Source organism: Molothrus aeneus, chromosome 25 (genome assembly GCF_037042795.1).
Source record: "Molothrus aeneus isolate 106 chromosome 25, BPBGC_Maene_1.0, whole genome shotgun sequence".
In the NCBI taxonomy this organism is placed as follows: domain Eukaryota; kingdom Metazoa; phylum Chordata; class Aves; order Passeriformes; family Icteridae; genus Molothrus; species Molothrus aeneus.
This window is the reverse complement of record NC_089670.1, coordinates 5,175,787-5,194,253: the sequence shown is the minus strand read 5'-3', so window position 1 is coordinate 5,194,253 and position 18,467 is coordinate 5,175,787. Positions and strand designations below refer to the sequence as shown.

The 18,467-nt window shown below is 51.1% G+C and overlaps 2 protein-coding genes across 3 annotated transcripts in view; both read left to right on the top strand.

Annotated features, from left to right (window-relative positions):
- Positions 1 to 363: 363 nt before the first annotated feature.
- TSEN54 (tRNA splicing endonuclease subunit 54) lies at positions 364 to 10,570 on the top strand. Of its 2 annotated transcripts, none has more exons than XM_066565749.1 (11): positions 364 to 412; positions 792 to 941; positions 2,026 to 2,089; positions 2,230 to 2,313; positions 3,667 to 3,765; positions 4,736 to 4,788; positions 5,129 to 5,227; positions 6,284 to 6,912; positions 7,377 to 7,437; positions 8,136 to 8,252; positions 9,327 to 10,570. In XM_066565749.1, exons 1-11 carry the CDS (start codon positions 384 to 386, stop codon positions 9,475 to 9,477), a joined length of 1,536 nt encoding a protein of 511 aa, XP_066421846.1. In that variant the 5' UTR covers positions 364 to 383; the 3' UTR covers positions 9,478 to 10,570. The 2 variants fall into 2 exon arrangements, with proteins under 2 accessions (XP_066421846.1, XP_066421847.1); XM_066565750.1 differs by lacking the exon at positions 364 to 412 and adding an exon at positions 543 to 605.
- Positions 10,571 to 12,089: 1,519 nt separating this feature from the next.
- The window catches only part of LLGL2 (LLGL scribble cell polarity complex component 2), a 33,374-nt gene continuing 26,996 nt past the window's right edge, over positions 12,090 to 18,467 (top strand). The window contains exon 1 of the mRNA XM_066565567.1: positions 12,090 to 12,192. The gene's annotated coding sequence lies outside the window, so the exon portion shown is untranslated. The remainder of the gene's footprint in view (positions 12,193 to 18,467) is intronic.

Sequence of the window (18,467 nt, the reverse complement as noted above, 5' to 3'; positions counted from 1 at the left end):
CCCCGGTGCCTATCCCTGGTGCTCCGTCCCTTCCCCGGTGCCCATCCCTGGTGCTCCGTCCCCTCCCCGGTGCCCATCCCTGGTGCTCCGTCCCCTCCCCGGTGCCCATCCCTGGTGCTCCGTCCCTTCCCCGGTGCCCATCCCTGGTGCTCCGTCCCCTCCCCGGTGCCCATTCCTGGTGCTCCGTCCCCTCCCCGGTGCCCATCCCTGGTGCTCCGTCCCTTCCCCGGAGCCCATCCCTAGGTGCCCTCTCCGCTCCCTCCCGGTGCCCGGTCCCCGCCGCCCGCAGTCCTCCGAGCCGCCAGGGGGCGCGTTGTCGGAGCCCGCCGCTCTTGGCGGCGCTCGTGCCCGGCGGCGGAAGGACGCTGGTCCGGCACGTGCCCATGGAGGCCGGCGGGTCCCGCCGCCTCAGGTGGGGCGGAAGGGGGGAAAGCGGGGAGGGGGCCGGGGAGGTGCTATGGGGAACCGCAGACAACCGCACTACGGGAAGCCGCGGGAGCACTGGGGGAGTCTGCACTGTTGGGGATCCGGGAGGCACCGGCGGAACGCGCGGTACCGGGGAAAAGGAGGCACTGGCGGGAGCCACCGATGAGGGGGCCGAGGAGGTACCGGGGGACCCGCGGTACGGGGCCTGGGGAAGCACCGCGGGAACGCCCGGTACGGGGATCTGGAGGGGCTGCCGAAGCACGGGAGGACCGGGAGGCCCCGGGGGCACTGCAGTCCGGGGCTGTCCGGGGTGCTGGGGCTGGCGGCCGCTCTCCCGTCCCTCACCACCCCGCTGTCGCCCGCAGCACGGCAGAGCAGCCGGAGCGCCAGGCCCCGCGGAGCCCCCGCGGGCAGAAGCCTTTCCTCCCCGACGGCTCGGCCGGGCAGGCCGAGAGGCTGCGGCGCTGCGGCGAGGAGCAGTGGCGGCTGCTCTGCGAGGAGCGCCCGGAGCGGCCGTAAGTCCATCCCTGGAGCGGCGCTGGGAAAGGCTTTCCCCGTGGAAGGGGTGATGCCGGCGGGCAGAGCACAGCTCGGGGGTTACGGGTGCGATCCTGTTGGCAGCAGGAGGTGTTGGTCAGCGCAGTAAACCCCCCGCAGTTCACCTGCGCTCAGTGCCCGTGCTGGAGCAGCAGCAGTGCGACACAGCCTGGCTGTCCCTGAAGGAGCACAGGGACATGCTGGCACACCTGTGGCTTCAGAAAGTCCCTCACAGAGCTCTTGGTTTTCACAGGTGCGTGTGTAATCCTGTGGCCTTTGCAGGTAGCAGCTACAGCCTTCTTGGGCATGATCCAAGTTACAGAGTGTCTTGTTGATGCTCCTGTGTGGCCTTGTGAAGATTTGACCAGGTGTCAGTGTCCCTGATTTATTAGTCTTGGTGCTTTCAACAGTGCTGCCAGATTTTGGTGTTTATCACTTGGGAGGCATTCACACCCACTTCTCAACACAAACCTTCTCTGCTTGGCCTGCAGCTATTGATTTTTTCCTGTGAGTCCCTGTGGGTGGGGTACAGTGATTAGAAGATGTCTTGGCAGCAGCTGAGTTCTGTATGATACAGAATCACTGAATGGTTTGGGTTGGAAGGGACCTTAAATATCACCCCATTGGACTCCCTGCCATAGGCAAGGACACCTTCCACTAGACCAGACTGCTCAGAGCCCCATCCAACCTGGCAGTGAATGCTTACAGGGACGTGGCAGCCACAGCCTCTCTGGGCAACCTCAGAGAAGGTTAGTTAACTAACACCTCAGAGGTGTTAGTTCCTCAATATCCACATATCCTGCAATAGGCCCTGCATCTCCAGCAAGCTGCTGTAGCCTGTGGACATGTCTCTGTGGTGCTGACTGAAGACACTTTTAACTTTTTGGTGGTGATAAAGTGGTGCTGCTAGAGCCAGGGGATGATGGCTTTCTGATGCCTTGTAAAAATGCCACCTGGAAACTTCCTGCCTTTGACACCTTCCTGAGCTTGTTTTGTGCTGCTACACCAGGAGCTGATTGTAGGCCACCCTAGCAGTAACAAACGAATCTTTATTCTTCTCAGGGGGAATCTGGTGAAGGCTGAGTGGAAACCAGAACAGGGCATCGTGGAGCTGAAGTCCCCTGCGGTGAGTGCTACAGAGTGTGCTCAGTGCCATCATCTCCTGCTGCCTCACAGATTCCTTAATTTGCTTCTTGCAATGGAAAGGAGCCTGGCTGTCAGCAGGGAACAGCCAGAACCAATCAGGGATTTGTGCTCCTGTTCCAGGGAAAGTTCTGGCACACCATGGGGTTCTCAGAACGAGGCAAACAATGTCTGCTGCCCGAGGAAGCTCTGTACCTGCTGGAGTGTGTAAGTAGGATGAGAGCACTGGGTCCTCACTGATTGGGGGAGCTATAATAACTGATAAACAGCTGGTTCTCAAAGAATTGTCTCTTTTAGTGTGTTGCTGATGGACCTGTTTGTCACCAGGCTGTGGGGTCTTTCCTTCTACTCTCAAGCAGCCTCTGTGTCACTGACAGAGTGTGTCAGTTGGATCTGTGGCCAGTTCATTCAGCTTAAACAGAGATCTTTGGGGTTGCTGCTTGGGATTTCTTCCCAGTATATATGTATATTATTATACTAATATTATATTATTATATATATAATATATATAGTAATATTATTATAATATTACATATATATTATATGTATATTTCTTCCCAGTATATATGGCAGAAAGAAATTTAAATGTGGCAGACAGAGTAGTGAGACCACGTTGTGTTCAGTGCTCCTCTGCTTGCAGAAATGCTGCTTAGGGCTCAGCTGGATTTCTTTGCTGTAGAAAGGGGGTTTTTTTGGTCTCTCCACCAAAACCTGTTATCAGTAGAATTGGTGCATTGATCTAAAGGGAACTTTTATCCCTCAGCAAAACAAACAGGTTGTGAGTGTCTGATGCCATCTCTTAAATCCTAAAGCAAAGGTGGGGCTTTTTTACCCCTGGCATTCTGACAAATAGGTTGTAAACAAATTGATGGCAATAAAGTGGTTTAGTCAGATGCTGAGTACAAAATCCCCCAAAAGCAGAAAAGACCAGGGAGATGCCTCCAGCCTATGTAATGGAAAAGGTGTGATTCCTAGGGTTTTGTTTTCTTTATGAGTAAACACTATTTAAAAAGACAGAAAGGAAGAAAAAGGTGTAGCCTAAAACAGCCTCCTGGAGGTCATTTGCTGTTCCCAGGGGAACTTACCTATGGGATCTCTGGGTCTGTAAAGGAAGTAAATGCTTCTGAGGAGGCACCAATTGATGCCACCTGAAGCTGTTGTTCATTCCTCTGCTCCAGTTCTCAGTTATGCTGGTATAAGTGCTTTTGTTGTTGTGCTGTATCCTGAATCACTCAGATCATCAAAGTTAATTTATCTGTCCAAGCAGTGGTTATTTTATCAGCTGAGCATTTTGCTCCCAGGTGCATCCTCTGAACAGATGCAGGAGCTGGAGCAGGAGCTGAGAGCTGTGGGTGGGAACTTCTTACTTGGCTGATTAAACCAGGGTATGGGGGAACTGGGTATGAGAAAGGGACTGTAAGTAGTCCAGGTGGCATATGGGGAGAGATGGATATCCTGTCAGGGAGAGTGCTGGGACCAGCTGTCAGGAGCAGTGGGAAAGGACAGTGTGAGCTTGTATAGATTTGTTCCTGTGACTCACACCAAGCTTCTGCCCTGCAGGGCTCTGTCCAGCTCTTTTACAGAGATGTGCCCCTGTCAATCCAGGAAGCCTACGAGACCCTGTTGTGCCAGGAGGCAATGAGCCTGTCACATTACCAGGTGTGTTGGGACCTCCAGCTGTTGGAGGAGGATGAAGGCAGAAAGCCCAGCCTCTGCCACACAAGCTCTTCCAGTGGCTGGAAGCAGGGTAGGCTGATTGGGGAGGGAAGGGAAGTCATTCTCAGTTGTTCCCACTCACCTTCTTCCAGATGTTCAGTTCCTGTTTCCCCACCTTTGCTTTGGGTCCTAACCCTGGCATTTGCTCCTCTGCCAGTGCCACACTGTGTTCACTGTCCTGGTTTAGGGCAATTTTGGGAGAAAAACCTCTAAAGAGGTTTCCTCTAGAAAGCAAATTCATGCAGCCCCTCCCACAACTGGTTTGGGAAAAAGATTTCCTTGGAGAAAAGTGGAAAAAACTGTTCATTTAACAGGCAAAGCATTCACCAGCACAGAAAAAAACCCCCCAATATTAAACAATAAAACCTCTTGCCCCTCCAAAAGAGATGACAAACTCAGAAAAGTCCCCTTAGTGGGCTGTAGCTCGACTCACTCAGTCTCTTATCAGTCCCTCCGATGCTGGAAATGCCACAGTCCAGGCTCAGCCTGGTGGGCCGCAGGTGTGAGCTGCCAGTGCTCTTCTGGTATTCGGTCCAGAGCAGGCTTAAACAGGTCCAAAGAAAATGAAAACCCACAGTCCAGGGAACTTCTCTGCCTCAGCTAGCTAAAAACTAACTAAAAGCAAAGGAGAGCTCTGTCCCACTGTCTGTCTGTCCGCAGACAACACAGTCCAGGAGCAGGAATGTGTAGGAGTGAGTGCAGTGTCTGAAAACAAACTGCACACTTCTTCTCCCCCGCCTTCGCTCTCAAAACCAATCTTAAAGGTGCAAAACTTATTTCTGGGCTAAACAGATAAATGGGGATACAAGCATTATAAAGTCACCCCAGGACATCATTCAGTCATAGTGGAACCGAAGTAAATAGTTTGTGTTTAGAGCTGTCATTTAACCTTCTTGCTTTCCTTTGCTCTAAGGTGTTCAGCCACTTGAAGCAATTGGGTTATATTGTACTGAGATTCGATCCCAGGTAACCAACTTTTCCTTCCCGTGCTGCTTTCTCCTTCCTGAAGACCCTGAGACTCTCTGTACCCACTGCCTGGCCCCAGGGAATGGAACCAGAGAAGAGGACTTTGGCCCTGCATTTCATCTCTTGGGAGGATTTAAGGCTAAGAGTGCCACTCTACCCTTCCTTGCTCCTCCCTCCTGAGGAGGTGATTTGGAACATGAAATGGGGCATAAACTGAGGGCCATCCTGGTCCCATTTGGGCATTTTCCGTGTCTTTGGTTGCTATATTCTGGGGGCTGGGCAGAAGGTAGCTCCTCTACATCACCCTGCTCTCAGCCTCTGTGTTGGTCTCTCCTTCCAGCACTGTCCTGTCTCCCTATGAGAGGCAGCTGAACTTGGAAGGTCACTGCAAGAGCTCTGGGAAGCACCATTGCAAGAGGAGGAGGAGTTCCAGTCCCCGGTAAGGATGTGGCCCAAAGCCTTCTCCCATCCTCTTGAGGCCACGCTTGCTCAGGAGCAGCTGCTTTGCTGCAGTGTCCCCAGGCTCTCCTGCTGGGGGTGACCTTGTATGGCACCTTGCTCTTGGCTGTTCCCAGGCAGTGCAGCACTTTTCCTGAACGCTTTGCAGTGTTCCCTTTTGTCACATGTGTGTGTCATGCCAGGGCTAAGAGGGGCAAAGTGCCCCCAAGTGCAAAAGGAGGCCATTGCAAAAGGAACACAGGCACCTCCTCCTACTCTTTTTTAGCAGGAGCACAGCTACCACAGTGCACATCTTCCATTTATCCACCTCCTCAGTCCAATTTACCTGCCAAGATTCAACAGCAGAGAGCAGACTTGTGTCCTAGGGCTTGCACATGTCCAAAACATCCCCACAACCTGACAATGAGCAATTCTCATATTCTGACAGTTCCCAGGAGGTGGCGTCAGCCTTTCAGAAACAGGGAGGATGAGGCTAGAGAGTCTCTGTTGACAGTAAATCAGTGCCTGAGGAGTTTGGAATTGTAGGAACTGAGAGATTAAACTGCTGGTCTAAGAACTGTCCAATCTCCTCTGGAATCAAAGTCTGAATCTCACACCATAAGAGGTGCTGGCAGGCAGGTTTCTGCCTGGCCTGTGCTGCTTTGGCTGAAGTCCATAGTGTTTGCATGGAGGTGTTTGGGTCAGTGTCTGGGGTGTGGACCTGGCATGGCAGGTTGGGAACATTGTCTATACAAATCAAGGCTGAGATTCTCTTGGGCGTTGAAGTCAAACCTTGTGCAGGACTTCTCAGAAGTTTAATCTGCCTTTGGCATTCACTCTTTAGTTTTGCCTGCTTTTTTCTTTTCTCATTTGTCTCACAAAGAAATTGTTCTGTAGGATTTGCAGACCTATCTGGGGGTTCCTGCCACTTTTGCTGTCCTTCCTTCAGGCTTGGCAGACTGCATTCTTCCTGTTGGCAGGGAGCAGGCAGAATTTAAAGGAAAGCAAGCTCTACCACATGCTCTCCCTGAAATTTTTACTGTATCTTTGTCTTTAGGTTGCATGAGAAGAAACATAAAGTAGATGAGGACCTTCCAGAAGCTGAAGGGACCTCCAGCAAAGATGGAGATGACTATGGAGACTCCATTCCTGTGGATGAAAAGCCCTTGTCAGTGCAGCCAAAGGAATCAGATGATGGCAGTGCAGAGAGGGAGTCAATGCCAGTTCCTCTTGATACAGGACAAAAGGACTCTCTGAGCTTCTCCAGCAGGCAGGCTGGAGACCACAAGGACAACAGCACTGGCACCCATGCACCCCGCTGGGATTTTACCGTCATCACCTTTCCCAACATAGCCTCAGACCAGCCATGCACACATCTGCCCTCCCCTGACAGCAGGCTCCTGCCAGAGAACGTGCCAGGCAGGGAGGTGGATGCAGCTTCCTGGTGCACACAGATCAACCAGAAACAGGAGAAGCTGACGCGGAAGGAGAGGAAGCAGCGCGAGAGGGAGAGCAGGTACAAGAGCAGTGTCAATGCCGACCAGGAGGTGAGGTGCTGCTCCAACTGGCAGGAGTACAAAGCCCTCTTGGAGCAGAGGAGGCAGCAGAGGGCTTGGAAGCGACCGTCGCACCTCTGGAACCAAGCTGTCACACCACTGCTGCGGCCAGAAGAAGTGACCTCGCCAGGTAGTGGCTCTGGGAACTTGACAGGGACCATTCTCTCCCCCCCCAGCTGTGAGAAAGAGTGTCTGTTATGCAGCAGCAAAAGGGACGACATGGAGAAGCTGACATCAGTTCTGGGGACAGTAGTTTGAGCAGGAGAATCTTTCTATAGCCCACTCAAGTGCCAGGATAAACAAGGCCTTGGGAGGGCTTCTAATCCATTCCCCATGTCCTGCTGTATTGCAGTCCTTCCTGCTGGGCTGTTAGGCATGTGCAGCCAGGGCCAGCAAGATGCAAAGCAACTGCAGAGTGTCTGGGCTGTGTGCTGGGAGGAGATGAGGAAGTTGAGGTCTTTGAAGTAGCCAGTGGTGACTGTGGAGCTGCCAGCCATTGTCAGAGGAGGAAGGCTCGTGGGTGGTGTGGAGTGCTTGGAGTGCCCTGGGAGGGAAATTGCTGGTCTGATCCTTTCCCGTTCCTTCTCCCTCCAGCTGAGCTCCTCCAGCAGATCAGTGTGCTGCAGCCCTCCCACATCCTGGATGGAGCCTCCTGGTTAGTATCCAGCCAGTCGGCTTGGAGCTGTTGGGGAGCGGGAGTGTCTTGTGACTGTCCCTGCTTGTGAGGTCTGTGAGGTGCTCCCAGCAGCAGTTTGGGAGCTGCTGCATATCCAGGATGCCAAGAGAAGCCAGTGCTGTTCTCCATGACCCCCTAGCATCTCTAGAGAGGGGGTGACATTTCCATGAAGTAGCAGGTCCTGCAGCAACAGAGCTTTCCAGGCCACTTAAAACAGCAGGGTTCCTCTTTTATCCTGCCCTTCCTTCTCTGCCCCCAGCTAGAGGTTTGATTGGGTTTCACCTGTGCCTCATCCCTGGAATGTGCTGCCATCCCTGCTTCAGTGGTTATGAAACCTTGGTTTTGGGACTTTGGGTTCTGCTCCTGCCTCAGAGTCTGTGTGGTGCTTGTGAGCAGTTCCTGCAGTGCTTTGCTCCTGTCTTTGTTAGTGCTGCGTCTTGTGAGGGTGTGGGGTAGATGTGAGCCAGGATCTTGCTCTGGTCTGACCACAGGAAAGCTCTGGAAAGTAATTGATACAGTTGCTGGGTCAGCCCTTTGAGGAGTGAAGCCTTTCAAGGGACCCAAACTAGTCAAAACTAGACCCAAACTAAAGGGAGTTTTTGCTCCCTCTTTTCTCTGCTGTACCCATACCCTGCAGTGTTCTGATCTCATACCTGTGTGGGTGTGTTCCCCTGCAGGCTGCAGGAGGACCGAGAGGCCATGAAGATAGACTTCAACGTGTACCAAGCAGACGCTGTGTCCAAGTTTAAGAAGACAAACCCTGGGAAGCCCCATGTCAGGATGTGTGTTCGGAGGTACCCTCGCATCTTGTGCTGTTTCTGAAACTTTGCAGTTGTTGTGGAAACGAAGTCCTAATGATCTGTAAATGACCCAACGTCTTGTGAGCTTTACAGATCATCAGAATGTTTCCCTTGAGGGTGGTCCTGCCCAGGATTTTTTTTCTTTCAGTCCTCATCCTTTGTTGGAGGCTGTGGCCGACAGTTCCCCCCTCTACCCCCTGCCCTTGCATTCAACCCACACTATTTGGTCATGTGGTTGCTGCTCATGTCTGAGTATCACTGGGAGTCAGGAGAAAGAAGCCACAGCTTTTATGAAATGCTTGTGAAATTCAGGTAGAACCCAGTGCTATGGGAGCTGAATCCTCAATCAGTGCAGATCACTGTGGAATTCTGCAGACATGAACCTCCCCAGAACTTGCTACAGGCTCTGAGCCATAGGTTCAGTATTTTGATCTTTGTCGAGTGTAATGTTAAAATCACTAAGAACAGAGGGTATGTGTCCCCTTTCTTGCTGGATCCAGAACCTGATACTAGAAGTCTGTAGCTCGGTACAAAGTTCAGTTTCTGCCTTTTCTCATTTTGCTTTATTGAAACTGTCCCTCTGCTCTCTGCAGCTATAGTAGACAGAGCAAGGAAGGTGGTAATGCAGTTTTACCAAGGTATATCATCAGCCAGTAGGATGATCCTTGTTGTCTAAATATTTTCATTGATGAGCAAACAGACTCTGCAGAATTAAAAGGAGGGAAAAGCAGGTCAGATGTTGATCCCAGCAACCTAAAGATCTTCCCAGCACAAAGGCATTAAGATTGCAGTGGATTGACCATGTGCCAGTATCCCTGTGAGCCACATCTGACCGGCACAGCGTGGAGCAGTGTGTAGTTATCCTTGTTTTTGGCAAAGGATTCAACAGCTCCCAGTTCCAGGCATGCTGGGTACTCACTCTCAGGGCTGGCAGGACTGCAGTGGGTGGGGAGAATCCCTACCAGCTCCTCAGGCCAAAGGGAGCTGTTGTGACGGCTGGCCAGGACAGCTTTGCCTCTGTGTTCTTCTAGCTTGGAGAACAAATAGGATGTTTTTTTCTCTCTGTAGCTTTGATGAGCAGATCCCCTCCCTGCGGGCTTTGAAGCAGGTGACGTATCTGAGTGGGGACGTCCCTCTGGTCTTTGCACTGGTGGATCATGGAGAAATCACCTTCTATTCACTGAAGGAGTTCAAGCTGCCTGTTGATGTTTATCACTGAAGTTGCTGTCACTTGCAGAAATGGGATGGGATAAAGGGAAGAGTTTTACTCAAGAGTTGTTTTCCTGATTAATGAAATATTACAGAAAACAGAGCCTGTGATAACTGGAACCTTGGGAAGTTGGCCACTTTATTGGCTGTTACAGACTTCACCCACCCAAATGGCTCAGGCATAATGTGTGATTTACAGCACACGAGTCTGTTTGGCTTTTCTGGGCTGGAGTACACACTGCTTTGTTCTTGAAGCCACTGGCTCTCCAGCTTTCTCACCTCATGGACCACCAGCCTGCCTTTCCTGAGTCATCTTTTGCTGACTGTGGACCATTAGAAAACACTTTGCTGGTCATCCTTTTTTCACATGTAAAGAGCACTGTGCTACACCGATGGAATGGTTGGAGTGTCACTGAGGTCAATCAGGGACAGAAAAGCCGATCAGTGCTGGTGGCCTGAGCCTCTGTCATTCAGCTGTGCCAAGGACCATCAGATCAGATTCTGGTCTGGAAAGGGCACAGCCATAAACTCGTTCACCTGGAAGAAAATTTCCAGACACTTGAGAGCAGGAAACTGTGCCTTGAACACAATTTCATCAGCCAGAGGCCACAGAAAGCCGCAGAGCATTGCAGACAGCAGCTTGGCCTCCTGCAGCAGCTGTGCTGAGATGCATTTTGGCCACACAGTGTTAAGCCATGCTAAAACTTGACCACCACTATCAGCACACTGCATCTGGCAGTCTCAGCTGGGCTGAGCTGCAGCCCCTCTCTTTCAGCCCTTTCCCAGCTGTGGATTCTTGTTATTTCTCTTGCACGTGGGAGGTCCCTGAGTAAAGAGAAAACCTACAAATTCCTCATGAGCTTTCCAGTCTGCTCTCCACCAGGATATCTAGGTACCAAATTTGCTTTAGCCTCTATGCCAAAAGTGCCAGGTGCCAGAAGGTCTGCTCAGTGGGTGGAAGTGAGCTAAGCATGGCTGTGTTAGATATCAAAGTTTTCAGAACTGTAATAGCAACTGGTTTAGATGTGTTTTATTTGGTATTTTTTTAGTTCCTTTTGGAGATGTGGAGAAGGCTAAGCAATAAAAAAATCCTTTTCCAACGATTCAAGCTCCTTGGTGTATTTCTTAATTCCCCTAGAAATGTTAAGTTATGCAGAGGGAGACTGTGGAGGCTACTGGGACCCGAGCAGCAGCAGCTGGTGAATGCCTGCTCAAGGTCATACTGTGGCTGTGTAACCCTGGTAACCCTGCTCCTACGCCGGCTGTTCCCGGGGAGGGCAGCGTGACTCAGAGCCTGGAGGTGTCCCTACATCCGCGTGCAGTTCCTGTCGGCACACGACACCTCTTCCTCGTTCATCTTCCTCCTGCGTGGTCAGAGGTATCGTAGCCCAGGGTGCCGGGGCTCTGCTGCCAGCGCCGGCTCCTGTTTCACACACACGCCCCACTTATCAGATGCTGGAAGTCGGCGCGGCTCTCCTGAGGTGAGGGGTCTGGCGGCTCCTCCCACGCTCCCTCCCCTTCCTCTTCCTCCTTCCAGCAGGGCTTTGGCTCCGATAGTTTCGCTAAAGCCGGGGTTGGCAGCCCCAGCTGCCCTCAGCATTCTCCCAGACTGTTTTACAGATTAAAGGCAGTGGAAAGGGAGTTTCTAAGAACAGGCACAGCCAGGAGAATTCCAGCCTGACCCACAAGGCTCATGTTTGTCCTGGAATTAGGTCAAACTCACTCCTGTTGATTTCAATCAGTCTCATCTCTTTATGCCGAGGTGAAATTGTATCGATGAACTCTACAAGAGCCACCCAGTGAGTTTCACTGGGGCAGAGACTCCCTGATTCAGCACAAGACAATTACAATTTAATAACCACTGCAGGGAGGATTGAGAAACTGTGGCTGCCTTGCTCAGCACTGTAACATCTGATGGTGCCTTTACCCACCCCAGAACAGGGGCATGATCCAGACTGATACCACTGCTCCACTTTGGCCTGTGATGCAGATCGACTGAGCATTGCAAGATGAGAGAACTGAATGTTTAGTTGAAAAACATGACTTTTGGAAAATGGGTGAAATACTGTTACTGGACTCTTGTCAGAGGGAATTTCAAGCTTTTGATGGATGCAGAGTGGGCAGACCTTCACCCGCCATTGCCCTTTACATAAATACAGCATCCTTGTCCATCTGCTGTTCCCTGCAGCAGGACAGGGGATGGCTGCTGCGGGACTGTGCGGTGGGACTTTGTATTCTTCTCTCCAGCGAAGGCTTCGACTTTTTGCAAAGTCTGCCAATTTTCACAGGCAAGGCTGTGAAAGCTGGGAGCTCCCTGGCGGGGCTGGAGCCGGGAGGAAGGGCCCTGAAGTCCGGTCCCGGCTTTCCCCGCCGCCCTTTCCTGGGCCGCCTTTCCCGGCCTTTTCCCGGTGCCGGGTGCCCGCGCTCCCGAACCGTGCGGTGCCGCTCTCTGATTGGCTACAGCGAGCACGTTGCTGAATTATTCATGAGCGCGCTTGCTGAAAGGGAGGCAGAGCCGCGGTCCGGCCTTATTTGCATGCGAGGCCACGCCCATGCATGCGGTTTGGATAGCGTGGCCCCGCCTACTGGCCGGTCCCGCCCCGGCCCCGGCCCCGCCCGCCGCGCCCCGCCCAGAGGTGCCCGCGGAGCGAGGCCGCCGCGCAGCTGAGGGGGAGCGGGCGCGGAGCGGAGCGCGGCCGGGGCGGCCCGGCCCCAGCCCCCGCAGGTGAGCGCCGCTCGCTTGGGCCGCGCGGGGAGGCGGGAGGGGCTCCCGGGAGGGGAGCCGGCGGGGGGTCCGGCCGGCACGGCCCCGGCAGAGCTCGCCGGGGCGGCCCCCCCATGCCCGCCCGTGCTGGGCTGCGCGGCGGGGCCGGCAGGTGCTCGCCGGTGCCCCCGCCCTCGAGTGGGTTCCCTTCGCCGGTGCCCGGGCTCTCCGCGCTGCCTGCGCCGGCCGTGTCGGGGCTGCCCACACGTGAAGCCCCGGCGCACCCGGGGACTCCGGCAGTGTCTCCCCTGGAACTTGCAGCCGCGGCGCTGAGGGCTGGTGGGGTTTTGTTTGCTGCTGTGTCCGCTCCCGGGCTCGCTGCGCTGTGTCGGTCCCGGCCGGAGCGCGCAGCCCCGCGGGTACCGCGCGGCCGCTCCGCATCCCGGGATTCCCTGGGGTGGTGGCGGCAGTGGCCGCTCCGGGACTTCCTGCCGGGCCCTCCAGCGGGTCCGGGCCGGGGCCGCTCCCGGGGGCTGCGGGAGCCGCTCCCGCCCGGTGCTGCGGTCGGAGATGCCCCTGCCCGCAGCCCGGCCCGCAAGTCTCCAGTGCTGCCGCTGGCTCCAAGCAGCGGGTCTTGGAGAAGACAAGAGCAAGAACTGCAGTGACTCTGACTCCCTCGGGATATTCTGTTAGCATTTTCTCTCTTTATTTTTTTTTTTTCCTATGCCTGTATTAAATGCATCTTGTCACTATTGGTGGTTTTTCTTTCCCCTCCCCAAAGCTGCGAGAACTTGCTGAATGAAGGAGCACGTTACTTCCAGCAGGCAGCAAACAGGTGTAATAAACCGGTGAAGGAAGTTGTTCAGCCTTTGTCTCAGGTTGCCCTTCATTGTCCCGTGGGAACAGGCTCTTGCTGGTATCTCCCCTCCTGGAGCTGAGGCTTAACCTTGGTGTTGGAGAAAGCTTTGCCTGTTTGTGTTTAGTTTTGTTGATGGTGTAGTGCAGTTGACTCAGGCTCCCGGGTCTGTGTTTCTGCAGGCAATGGCACAAAGCCGTGTGTTGGTGTGGGGATAGTGACAGGACAGGGGGACAGCTCCACTGACATGGTAGAAGTAAGAGTTGTCCATTGTCATGTCTTACTTGATGGGGAATGCTGCTCTTTGTAGTCATCTGAGAGCACTTCAATCAACTGGAATATCTGGCTTTACCAAGTCCCAGCTGAAGCTGTGTGCCCAGAGCAGCTGCCTGGTGATCTGAGCTTTGAATCGGGAAGCTGGTGCTTCTGGCAAGTGGGATGCAAAGTGCTGGTACGTCCCAAGGCTCCTCCATGAGTCCTGGCACGTTCCTTGTAGGAATAGACTGGCCCGTGGAGGAGATGAGGATGATCCGTGCCAGTAGTGAGCAGTCCCTAATCCTGCTCAGTGCTGCTTGTAGCCTGTCAAGGGGCTCTTTATAGTTCGTGGTATTGGAGAGGGAGACAAGTTCTCAAACGACTTCATAGGATGGTGCTGAGGAACGTCTTTTATTTGGTTTTGAACAAATTACATCTGCTATAACAGCTGACCGAAGAAAAGTACTGGAGGAGTTAAACCAGTTGAGAGCCCTTTATCTTCCAGTGGCCTTCTGGTATGGTAACATAATTGTTCCTGGGAATTGCTTATGGAAGAGGTGTGTCTTTTCTTGGCTGACACAGAAGCTTGAGAAATGTCAAAGAGCAAGGGAAGTTTTAAACATATGTCTTGCAGTTAATACACGGCAGTAAGAGAATGTGATACTCTCAGTACCCTCATCTTTCTTTAAAATACCAAAAGAGACACTGGTTTGGTTTCTGTGCAGAAATTGTGTGAAAACTCCAGTTCTTATATAAACATTTCTCATAGCTGGATCTCTTTGTGTTGCTTTATGAAGCAAATGCTTTTGTGGTTTGTTGCATCGACCCACTGTTTGTAAAGTGCTGCTCCAAAGTTACAAGCCACTTTTCTGTTTGATTCACGCTCCTTAGCAAAGCCTACAAAAGGTTTTGCATCACGAGCAATAATGTTGTACAGTGTAAAGACTTTGTTCTGCTGTAGTATTTTGAAACTTTGTGTTGTCATGCCCCCATGACAAGGAGAACACAATAGGAGTCTAATGACACACAAGGTTTGCACAATTCCCAAATTCATTGCAGGTGGGCGGTTCCTGGTAACTCCAAGTACAAGGCTGTTGGCAGTACACGAACTCGCCTGAGTTGTGTGATTAGTTCTCGATTCTTTTCAAAGAGTTCTCGGAGAATCGATGTCAGATACTTTGTTCAATATTGTTTGTGTTTTAGGAGGGCAGCCACCTGCACATAGTGTTGCCACAGTCTGTTCAGTTGTTCATTTCACTGTCTGTCTCTCCAGGTTCACTGAAATAAATCCTTTTTAGAGGATCTTTTGGTTTTCCTCTCTGACCACTGTATGCAAGGTGCACATGAACACTCTGCTGTTTATGAAACTGCAAGTGGTGGGGGGTAGCAGTGGCTCAGCAGTTGTGTAAGAGAGATCTCTGCATGGTCTCATTAAAGTGAGAATAATGTTAGAGCATCTTCCTTCTCCTGGGAAAAGGAGGTGTTGTCTTACTCTTCTCTGTGTACTGCAACTGCTCCTTCCCTTGCTTTAGCTGTTCTGCTTGGCTTGTGCTTTCTTTTTGAGTATCTGCCTTGACAGTGTGTCACAGCCAAGCAGGGTGGTAGAGATGAACAGTTAAAGAATAGCTCAGGCTCGTTTCATTGATTTCAAGCTAAAATTGTTCTTAAACTTGTCCTTTCACGGTGAGTCATGGCACCTGTAATCGATAAATGTGATAAATCTGGTGTTGAAGTGATACTTTGCTCAGTTCTGTTGGTGTGAGATCACTGGTGCTAAGGAAGAGCTTTTTGCTGTGCAGCTGAGCCAGCCTCTGTTGTCTTGCTGCTGTGTTGGTAACAGCAACAAGGCAAAAACTCCTGGGTGAGGAGAGAACCTGGTTCAGACAAGGCCATGGGAGTGACTGTTTGTTACAGCAGCACCAACTGCCTGGAGTTCAAACAAAGCTGTCCGATAAGGCCTCTTTTATTTTAGCAGGGTTGATAAAGTGTTATCAGCTGCATAGGTAGATGTTCTCCCTCTAAGGACCTGTAAGCAGGAAGGAGTGCTGAGGAAGGAATGAGAAGGAAACTGAAATCAAGGCAGGATTTAAGAGTTCTTGAGATACTTGCTGGCATTTTGAAAAGAAAGCTGTTGGACTGTATCCCATTGAAAACCTGTTCAAGCTGAGTAAAGGTTGCCAAAGAAGCACACAGATGGTACCTTGCAACTCTGCTATGCGAGCAAAACAAACTCATTATGGGTATGTTTTTGTTGTGGGGTTCACTTGAGACTGCATCCACACTTAAAACTGTCTACGTAATAAAAACTTCTGACCTGGGCTTCCTCTTCTTGCAAGACTGGATTAACTTGTGTGATTGGGACTTACAACATTTTGGCTGGAAATTCCACTCTCATGAGAGGACATAAGGAAAAATTGCAACCAATTTCTGCACAGGGTAGTTCCCTGCCAGCCTATGCCAAGCTGATGTAGAAAATGATGGAGAGTATCTCAGCAAGCTGTGCACGGGCACCAAGATGCATTGCTGTGTGCAGAAGCAAGGAAGCCAAAGGAAAACGTGGAGCTCTGGACTGGTTACACTCAGCAGTGAGGAACAATTAATGCTGCTCCTGGGAAGGAGCTTTTGTCCTTCTGTTGAATGTGGGTTCGCATGAGTGGAGCTGAGCAAGGAGGACAGAGTGAAATCTGGTTGTGATGTTAAACTGCTCTTTAGCGTCTGATTGGAAACAGGATTGTCTTGCCACTCATGCTTTCATTGCCTTTCCATATGAATAGTGAGGAGATTTTGCTTTGTGTCTGGATCTAATCCAATGGGGTGAAAAAGGGGACTTTACTGTATTTAGCTGAGCATTCAGGTAAGGAAGCAGCAGGAGTTTGATGTTCAGGGCACTCTGACCTCTGCTGTCAGGTGTCCATGTCCTGAGTACCAGCAAGACTTGGGTTGGCTCAGCCTTGGGCTATTGTTGCCTCTAAACAGCTGCTGGGAGTGCATCTTAAAAGAAGAGAATGTTGCACATAGTTTCTGGTAAAAGACTTGTCTTTGAAAGCCTAAAGAATTGTTTCCCTGGAAAATGAGAACATTAGATAAATGCAGACCTGGCATAGCTTCAGAGGCTACTGGAGAATTCCTCTCTGGCTACTGGTAGCCACAACTGTTACCAGATGGTTGTAAATGCTGACTGGCAGACAACTGCAGAGCACATAGGGCTGGAGTTTTATGTAAGACTCCAAAGGTGTGTGGGAGAGAAACTAAACTGCTAAAATGTAAATGTGCATCTGGAAGATAAGATTATACAGATTGTGGAATCTATTTCTAGAATTGGAAGAGATACTTGCTTATTGTACTAAAACCAAAATTCTTCTCTTTGATAAGTGTCTTGTAAACTTGTGATGATAACTCTTGGACAACCTGTGCTGCAGTGGATGCTATTCCTTCTTTGCCTTTGTTCAAAACTGCTTGTCCTCTCATCCTCTCCCATACTGTGACACTCAAAGGTTCTTTGGTCAGAAAGAAACTGATATGAGTCTATGAGAGGTGACTTTTGTAGCTTGCCTTCTCTGATCCTCTCAGCCCTTCAGGGTGATGGTTCTTCAAGTGAGTTACTGCTTAGTTCAGAACTACTACACTTCTTAGCCTGTTGAACAAGTTATTGTGGGCTGGAGTGTGAATGGTGGAGCTCTTGCATAAGCAGGCTCAAACAGCATGCTTCAGGATGCCATTAATATTTTAGGATAAAATATTCTAGCAAGTTTTAAAATGTAAAGTTGTGTCTCTCTCAAAACAAGCCCCCTGTTCTTTGCTCCTAACACTGAGTTTGTCTCTGCTGGCATAGCTGAGGTCTTTTGTTCTAAAGTGGGGAGGGTAATTAGTAGAGTTTCTCTGTGGTTTTGCCTCGTTTAACAGGTCCAGGATATTGATTGACAGTGGGAAAGGGTGCGTCTCCTTGGCACTTTCCTTTCCTTGTCTGGCTCAGGGCAAGTTGTGTGTTATACATGGGCATGATGTGCTGTCCTTTCATTGCACAGCACCTTGTCACTGCTCTGTAACTTTTGCTAACTTAAAGTGAATGCAGCTTTGTGAAAATATGTCCCTCTCTCAGGCATATCTAGTAAAAGAAGTCTTAAAATCTGACACTATTTTTGAAAATTCAGTTGAGGTGCTAAATCCTTGTAGAAGGATTTACTTTCCAAGTAAAGTACACTTTTATTCTTCCTCTCTTTTCTGAGGTCCTCATATGTTTCTGTGCACATTCTTCACCCCTGCATGTGCTGGTGGCCCACCAACACAGACAGCTGTAGCTGCCCTACTCAGAGCCAGTTTTTCTGTGGTAGTTGGTGCTGCCAGTTATTCTAGGTGACTGGAATGTCAGGTAGGTGACATATTCCAGTCGTGTAGATCCTAGTAATATTTCAGAAGAAGTGACTTGGGTGATTGATCCTTGTGTGATCCTCTGGTCCTCTGAACCAGGGATGCGTTGCAGGCCTTTGGTGAGCTCAGGGCAGTGCTGCACAGGTGGCTGGAGATGTTGGAGTGAGTGCAGGAAAGGTAAAAGGGCAGTAGTGCAACAAAGAGGTACAAGTTCAAGCTCAGGGAGTTTCTAAGGGAGTTCTCAAAATATGCCTGTGGAGCATCCTGTTTATCACACCATTTCCTTCTTTTGGACCTTCACAGCTGGTGCAAGGCCTTGCTAGGAACTCTTTGAAAAACAGCTCAAGCTCTTCAGGAGTGGCTGCTTTAGGTCATTATCCAAAGGCCATTGTTGCTGGCAGGAGCACAGAAGCAGCCACCTTGTTTCCAGCTGTGCTGTTCCTATCTCTACAGGTGTGAAAGCTTGTCCCCTCAGTCACTCATGTCCAGCCTCACTGTTTGAAGGGTTCAAACCCCTCTGTTCACATACCAGTTCCTTAGGTGCTCCTGATCCCTCTCTTTCTCATGCAGTGTTGGCCCCCTGCTCCCCACCTTGCTGTAGTGTGTATGAACCTCTTCTGACCATGTATGATATCCATTCTGACCCTTCATTGCACCTCAGAAGTTCTGGCCTCCACTGCACACATGTGTCATGTACAGAGTAGCTGGCAAATTGCTCCCTGTCCAGCAAATTAAAATAAAATACTGAGTGCAGTGTCTGTAAACTGCAGCTTGTGAGAGATGGCCAGGGCAGGCAGGAGCACTAACACCAGGGTAA